General features: G+C 35.0%; 1 protein-coding gene across 1 annotated transcript in view; it reads right to left on the reverse strand.

Annotated features, from left to right (window-relative positions):
- The window catches only part of DNAH7 (dynein axonemal heavy chain 7), a 344,809-nt gene that overhangs the window by 210,633 nt on the left and 125,454 nt on the right, over positions 1 to 8,722 (reverse strand). The window contains exons 16-19 of the mRNA XM_017538741.2: positions 7,340 to 7,564; positions 5,062 to 5,208; positions 3,447 to 4,132; positions 682 to 868 (exon numbers count right to left, since the gene is read on the reverse strand). Of these exons, the coding sequence (XP_017394230.1) occupies positions 682 to 868; positions 3,447 to 4,132; positions 5,062 to 5,208; positions 7,340 to 7,564 (1,245 nt within the window). The remainder of the gene's footprint in view (positions 1 to 681; positions 869 to 3,446; positions 4,133 to 5,061; positions 5,209 to 7,339; positions 7,565 to 8,722) is intronic.

Raw genomic sequence — 8,722 nt, forward strand, 5'->3', positions numbered from 1 at the left:
ATAGTAAGCCGAGACTGTGCCACTGTTCTCCAGCCTGGGTAACAGCGTGAGACTCATTTAAAAAAAAAAAAAGAAAGAAAGAAAAGAAAAAGTCTTCTGAATGAAACAAAAAACATACATTTTTTAGTGTTACTGGTTTTTATTAAATTCCTTCCTTAGCTTAAATTGTAAGTTCTCCTCCACAGTATTTGCATATTTTTAAATTGTATTTTATTTGCATTTATCAGACATTTTACATGTATTTATCTTTGCAACTTTACAGATATATTTATCTTTCCCTACCAGAAAAAATGTGTTGAGTGGTTGGCATGCTGACATGTGTGCACCACAGTGAGTTTCAGTGGGTTGCATTCCACAAGAGAGTCACAGAATAGATGGAGACTGTAAGTACCTCATACAGTGTCTTCCTACCAGAGCATCAGATAAGAACCACTAATAGAGCCCAAGGTTGTTAAATAATGCAAATTCAGTTTGGACATCAAGGAGTAATCGGGACAAAATAGCTAATTTTGCTTGTGACATTTTCTGCTCCTGGCATTCTAAAATAATAGCTGAAAAGATAATGTATGTGATAAATAGATAATGGCTTATTGGAAACAATAATGGCTTATATGGATTTCTGAAAATAAAATCATATCACTTCAACTAAATAATGACATTTTTGGAGATTTCTTCACCTACCTGTATGACAATTCTCATTATATCTCTCCACGTCTTATCCACAGCTGTAAATCGTCTACCTTCCTCAGGCATTTGAGACATAATGTCTGGAGAGCTGAAAATGGGCTCCAGATATAACCACGTGGCTTGGACCTTGAGCCATTCATCCAGAATCTCCTGAAGCAGTAGGAGCTTGCCCTCCCATTCTCTGAGGAGCAAAACACAGTGGCTCTTATAGACAGCAAACCAAGCAAATGTTTCAAATGACAAAATTCAAAACCACAACTAGGTTGTCAATCTTGTATATAATGTTGTTATTCCAATTCCATTCATCTAGTGGCATTTAAAGATAAATCTCTAGATTTGTTCTACAAAATATGTTTAAAGATAATAATATAACATGTACTCTTATATAGATATACATGTTAAGATACACTTATCTACAGTTGGACTGGTTTCTGTATATGGTATAACAATAAATCTTTCCGCTATCCAGTTCCATGACTAGAGGGTAAAACTGGAAAAACTAGATTTTGTTGACAGTAAAGGTATGCCCAATGAAGGGTACTCTGAGCTTCTGAGGAAAGGTAGTTACATTCAATACTCCTTTCCTTTAACGTTCTTTTCTCTCCCCTTAATTTGGGCTTATAAAGGCTTTATTTCTAGAATAAAGCTTTTATTTCTAAAATACAGTTTTTATTTCTAAAATACAGTTAACCCTTCAACAACATAGGTTTGTGCAGTCCACTTTTACATGCATTTTTTTCAATAAAGGTTACATGGACTGTGCCTGTCTCTCCTGTTTCCAATTCCACCCCCTCAACCTCTTCTGCTTCTGCCACCCCTAAGATAGCAAGACCAGCCCCTCTTCTTCCTCCTCCTCCTCAGTATACTCAACATGAAAATGAGGAGGATAAAGATCTTCACGATGATCCACTGCCACTTAATGAATAGTAAACATTTTTCTCTCATGATTTTTCTTAATAACATTTTCTTCAGCTTAATCTAAGAATACAGTATGTAATACATGTAACATTCAAAATATGTGTTATGTTATTGTAAGGCTTCTAGTTAACAGTAGGCTATTTGTAGTTAAGGTTTTGGGGAGCCAAAATTTATATGCAGATTTTCAACTGTGTTGGGGGGGTTAGCACCCCTAAAGCCCTAAATTGTTCAAGGGTCAACTGTATTTCAATTTATAAGATGTAACTGACATTTAAAGAAAAATCTACATCCTCCAAAGTAGTGTGGCATTCATGAGAAGATGGAATATTTAAATTTACAGATTACTAGTTCATTTCTAAATATAAAGAATATAATGATTTAATTTCCTGAAGAATAAATATAATTACTCCATAAACTAATAATTTTACAAGCAAAGTTCTAAGGTCTCTATCTGTTTACTCCATCATCATGTCACCCCACGAGGTAGCGTCCACTGTAACATCTATTTATCAATGGAGAGACTAAGGCACATAGAGACAAGTGCCAGGCTCAAGTTTAGCCAGATAATAAACAATAGAGCCAAGATTTGAACCCAGACAGTTGTAATTATTCTGCTGTCAGAGGTAACATAGTCATAGGGAAGAATGATTTATTAACAGCAACAGAACTTAGATGTGGCATAGTCTTACGTATATTAACACATTACTCATCACTGAAATGGTGATCTGTGATTTTAGATCTTTAAAACAAAGAAATGTTAATGAGTTTTCCAAGTCACCAGTCATTTTCAGATGTCTTCCTAAAATATTTTTCTTTCAATGTTTATCAGGAAATTTGTTTAACCTCTTTGCACCAAAAGACCCAAATGCCTCTGCTTTCTTCTGCTATTCCTCCCTCTTTTTCTAATCTTTGCTTGATTAAGAAAATTTCCAAGTAGCTAATGATATCATGCTTAGTACCTTAAAATACAATCTAGATATACCACTTTCAGAGTAGTTCAAAAATTCTGCTCTTAATGTGCACACTGGAGCAAGCTGGCAGGAGGCAGAAATACCAAACACAGAGAATGAGCCAAGGCCAATCAGAGCATTCCCAAGTGTATGATAGATAACACCTCAGTCACCAGTGGCAGATACTACCAAGCCATTAGCATTCCCTTGCCATGCAAATCCACTCAAGACAGTAGTCTGATTTTAATGGACTTTTTTTTTCAAGGTAATATATAACCTGCTTAATATAAATAACAAAAACTGGAAACACTGACAGACAGGATAGGCTTAATTTAACTGGCTGTATAGTATGATGCTTAAAACCCCCAACTAAAATTATAGTTTCATTCTTTTTCACTTATTTGCCATCCTTCATGCATATAAGTAGAAATTACAATAGATATTCAGCAATCCTCTACAATAAGCTAATATATTTTTAAAATAAAATTATCTTGAGTTTACAGATACAAAATTATTTTTGAGAATTAAGAAATAAGATCATATTTTGATCTTATTTGTATTGTAGGCAATAAAAATGAATATCTGGATGTTGATTGTCCATTGTCTTCGCTATGAATATAGACGTTAACAAACCATTAAGATGATAGCAAAGGGTCAGCAGTCTTCCAATAGCAATGAAGCCATTGATTATATCTTTAAATATTTAATTATATTAAATATTTAGTATGAAATGCTAAGTATGAAATGCATAATCAATTATCAAAAGAAATAAAATATTAAGTATGAAACATTAAGTGTGAAATGCAGAATCAATTCTGAAAAGAACTTTACATTAAATACAAGTGATCTTTGTAATACAGCATAAACATTGCCATATAAGTATCACCTTACCTCATTTGTTTCTCATAAGGCTTAATGAAAGGAGATCCTCGCATAGTTTGTGTTTTTACAATATGGTCATCCAACAACATCTGAATTTCATCAACTGATGCCAAAATAAATGTCCCAGTTTCTCTGTAAGAATGGATGACAAATTCCACTGCATCCCATTCATTAATCATCTTCTCCATCGTCTTTTCCAGAGAATATTCTTTGCTAGCTGCTTCACTAATACCTTCAAATCTGTCTAGATATGGCTCCAGATTCATGTCTAAAAAAGAGAAGACTGTGGAGTCATCTGATGGCTGCAAAGGGTAACCGACAATGGCAGACATGGCCTCCCAGTGCCTGGGGCGCAAACCGGGATTACAGAGCACTTGAATGAGAGGAATGTGCTGCTTGAAATCTTCCACCTTTGATCTTACTTTTTTTGTCATTGTCAATGCCTGTGGAGAATCTTGAAAGGTTTTCTCCAGTTTATATAATCCTCTCCAATAATTTCCAACATCTGCTTCTACTTGGTCTGGATTCACTTTGTGATATGGTCCTTCTGTCCATGCTCTATATTTGCTGCTAAATTCGACAGCAGTTTCATAAAGACGAAGATAAGGGTTCAAGCCATCTTGGATTTTTTTACGTTGAGGATATACAGATGGTGGCCAACCAAATGCTTCCTCTTCAGCATTAAACTGCTCAATCTGAAAGGATAGGTATTGAAAATATTAGTTATCAAGAGTGAATGATGCTGAAAATTAAGTTTTTAAAAATATCTATTTCAAATGTGACCCAAAAGACCCTCACTAAGCCCTGAAGTTAAACTTCAATAATATAGAAAAACTAAGCAGTAATCTCATTTTCCAATTTACTTAATTCATTTTTAATTGACAAAAATGTATATATTTATGGTGTACGATGTAATCTTGTTTTCCTATTTACTTCTTTTTTTAATTGACAAAAATGTATATATTTATGGTGCCCAACACGTTTTGAGAACATGTATACATTGTGGAATGGCTAAATAAAGCTAACATATGTTTCTTTGCACACTTACTTTTTTGTAATGAGAACACTACACAATCTACTCTCTTAGTAAAGTTCAAGCATATAATACATAATAGAGACCCTAAATGTATCCCTCCTAACTTAAATTTTTTATCCTTTGATGAGCATCCTACCCAGTCCCCACTACCCACCTGCCCTACCCTTGTAGGCATTCTTCTACTCTCTGCTTCTATGAGTTCACTTTTTTAGATTCCACTATAATTGAGATCATGTGGTATTTGTCTTTCGGTGCCTGGCATATTTGACTTAACATAAGTCCTCCAGGTTTATCCATGTTGTCACATGGTGCAAATAATTAAATAATGCAAAGGAAGTTTAAAAAGAAGACTGATACATAACTCTATCTTTAACATAGAAAAAAATGTATCACCACCAATAGAAAACAGCAATACTGCTTCACCTTGAAGCATGTCTATAAAATCTATTTGTGCCATTCCATTATCTTCTAATTAAATGTGGTTAAACTGTTTTATTTGAATCCATTTCTTAAAGGTGAATAACTAAAATGAATTCAATTCTTTTTCATTTGAACTAATTCATCTTTTTAAGAATTTTTGCATTATACCTTATCTGCAGCTGAATCCAACTTTCCATTCAATATTTGAGCCTTTTTTAGGTACCGCTGAACATCCTGAAGATCTCCAAATGAATAAAATTCTTCTGATTGTTTAGCATAACTCTCCAATTCCTCCACAAACCGTTCACACCGTAACTAAAAAAAAAACAATTTGTTAATATTCTTAAAAGTTACAACCCCTTGGTGTCAAAATATTTTAACATAGGAGTTATCAGAATAATTACATTTTGTCATTGTTAAAACATAAAGAGATGATCTAGAAAATGACTGAGATCTGAAATACGCAGAATTTAAAAATTTTAAATTAAAAGGATTAAGATTCTTCTAATTTGCAGATTAGAAAAATCTACTCTGTATTAGCTATGTAAGAAGTTCTAGCTAATAAAATGAATAAAAATATGTTAGAGATGGTGATCTTTAATATGCCGAAGAATTTACGCAAACAAATAATTTATCAGCATTTGAAAAATCTCATAACCAAGGATGGGACTAAAAGAAAATTTCAATTTTTACCTATGGTATTTTTATAAACATCTGTAAAATCTGAATTTCTTTAATTGTGCCCTGATATCATTTCAATTAACAATATTAAAGCAAGATATTCCAAGGGTTTTTTTTCTTGTCCCATGGACTCTCTTCACAAGAAATGCGGAAGGTAAATAAATCCAGATTTAAACACTTAAAAACTGCAATGTTTAATGTAAGGCAGGTGTGTATGTTTTTAGTGAGAAACCCTTATATAAATGCTACTAGTAAGGCATTCCAAACTAAATGGCTCTAAAAAATAGCTCAATAAAATATTCAAAAAAATTTAGGTTATTCAAAATTAGATTTTCTATTTTATAGATTATGTAGGCTGATTTCTGTCCTCTTTTCTCTAGTTTCCTGGCAAATTTATTGCTCTGGTCTGGTAGGGGAAGGAAAATGAGAGGAAAAGCTCATCAACAGTATGTATAGTTTGTGGAATAGCATACTTTAAAACATAGCATAAATAATTCCGGGCCACTTAGCAATTTTCTAAGAGTCTATTATAGTGAAACTTAAACACCTAATATTTATTACTGATGTTTTCTGTAGTTTTAAAATAGTTGATATAGTCTTAATGTAAAACAAAAATATTAATTACAGTTTAAAATGAAGACTTTTTAAAGCATATGAATTATTCTTCAAACAACATGTTTTGCCAATTAGCTATTTGCTATAACTGTAATAGAAAGACCATGGCTTGCTATTAAAGGACATCTGTACTGACTGACCTAGAAGAAGTCTCTTAATCTTTGGGAACCTTACTCTTCCATCTGAAAAATGAGACTGTAAATACCAAGGCATTTATTAGGATAGTAGCTACGGAATTCTCACAGCATTTCTGTATGTGAGCCACTGTGCTAGGCAATGGATATAGGGAAAGGTAACGATGAAACAGCCCTGCTTTCAAGGAGCTGATGGTCCAATCAGGAGACAAACTTAAAAATATTAACATAATGAACAGATAATTAGTCCAATGGAGATGCGGTCAAAGTGAGAGTACAGGAGACGGGAAGCAGAACTGACGTCTGCCGGAGAGGGCTTCTCAGAAAAATGAGTAGAGTGTGCTAGACCAACAGGCACGTGTGGAGCTGGGGTGTGTTCTGGAGTGATGGGGAGAATGTGCAGGAGATAAGAAGCGTAGGAGAGCAACACCTAGAAGTTGTCAGGGTTACTGAAAAGTCATGAGCAAGGAGTGGGGAGAAGCAGGCAATGAGGCTGGACAGGGAAATGGGCAAATCACAAAGCATCTTATTAAGACTCCCCTCCCCGCAAAAAAGCTGGAGTTACTGAATATTTGAGTGATGATTCTGGCACAATGCTTAGGAGAGTGAGCAATTACGAGGTATGAAAGCTCATTTCACCAAGAGAGCTTTGATATTCAAATCATTTTTAAAAACTGAAAATAGTACTGTAAACTAAACAGTACTGTAAGATAAATACTATTTTTATTAACTATCATTTATGGACAATATATTCCAACACTTTTTTTCCTGTTACCTTGAAAAATCAAGAAATGACCGCACACTAATCAATATACTATGAACTCACCCCTTAATCATCCAATAAGCCTTATAAAAGATCTGATATATTACTGTCTCCCATTAACATTTATAGTATGAGATTATAACATTATGAGAAAGCTAAAAATGTATGCTCTGTGAAATAAAATAATTCACAATACTATGTAAAAAGATAAAAGTAAAACATTTCCAGAAAATAAAATATTTAAGATGCCAACCTTCAGACCTTCTTGATATTGTTCTATTTTCTCTTTAATGATTTTCCTGTGCTCTTCAAAAATTTCTCCCATTCTTCCATACCACTGGAAAACACTATTATTTAGCCTAATGTCTGCTGGAGAAAAGTTGACATGCTCAATGAGGAAAGCGAGGCAGTTTCTGGAATCCACTAATTTCTGTTCCAGTTCAATCATATCAGTTACCTCCACTTTCTGAATGTAAGCCTGAGGGAAAACAAAAATTATAGGTGGCATTTTAATGAACAGCTCATATCACAAAACAGCCTGTGGAAATACATTGCATAACTACGCACAGACTTATTAGAAGTCAACATTTTTGGTTCAAAATCAGGGACTACAGCACAGTTTCTTTCTCATCCCTCCCAAACATCTCACTAAAATGACAACAGAAAAAGAAAAACAAAAACAAAAAAGAAAATGCTTAACAACACATAAAAAACTGGAAAATCAAGGAGGAGTATACTGTGGGTTCATAGAAGATATGAAGCAGATACTATCTGAGTGATCACTTATTCTTTCAGAATAACATTTTATGGGCACCTGCTATGTGGCTGACACTGTGCCAGGTGCTGGCAATGCTGTGTGACAAAGGACAGACATGGGCTCTGCCCTTCCAGAGTTTGCAGTCTAATTGGGGAGTCTGTTTTTACCCAAATAACCACCAGAACAAATGTAAAACTTCAAGCTTGCAACAGAGACAACTGCTGCAAAGGCACATTGCTCAGAACATATCATAAGGACGTGAAGTGGTGAGAGGTGGAGGGTAGTTCCCATACCTTGGAGAGGGCAAACAGAAGGAAATGAGGAAATGAAACAAGTGGAGAGGGCTGCACGTGGAGGGAACATGGGCCCAGTGGCAAGGAGGAGCAAGGGTAAGGGGCTGAGGGGCTAGCAGGGCTGCAGCAGAGTGGTAGGGCAGCAGACAGATGGCTTTGTTTCATTTATCCCAGAACCGAATACTCAAGGACAAACAAAATTGTTTTGTTAGTTCCAGTCCCCATGCTACCAACACTTCTGGACTACCATTCAAGGTAACAAAGGCTCCTTTGTGTCATGGAATGAAATTCTTGATTTATGGGTATTGGGAGTGTGGGAATGTGATAACCTAAACGCGGATGCAATTTCTCTTTACTCTGAATTTCACTTTTTCCTCTTTCCCTGAATTGGTTTGACCTACAAAGTTAATTTTGTTTTGTTTTTTTTTTTGAGATGGAGTCTCACTCTGTCACCCAGGCTGGAGTGCAGTGGCGCAATCTTAGCTCACTGCAAACTCTGCCTCCCACATTCAAGCGATTCTCCTGTCTCGGCCTCTGGAGTAGCTGGGATTCAGCTGCATGTCACCACACTCAGGTAATTTTTTTT

The sequence above is a fragment of the Cebus imitator genome, unplaced genomic scaffold, assembly GCF_001604975.1.
Source record: "Cebus imitator isolate Cc_AM_T3 unplaced genomic scaffold, Cebus_imitator-1.0 Scaffold113, whole genome shotgun sequence".
NCBI classification, from domain to species: Eukaryota; Metazoa; Chordata; class Mammalia; order Primates; family Cebidae; genus Cebus; species Cebus imitator.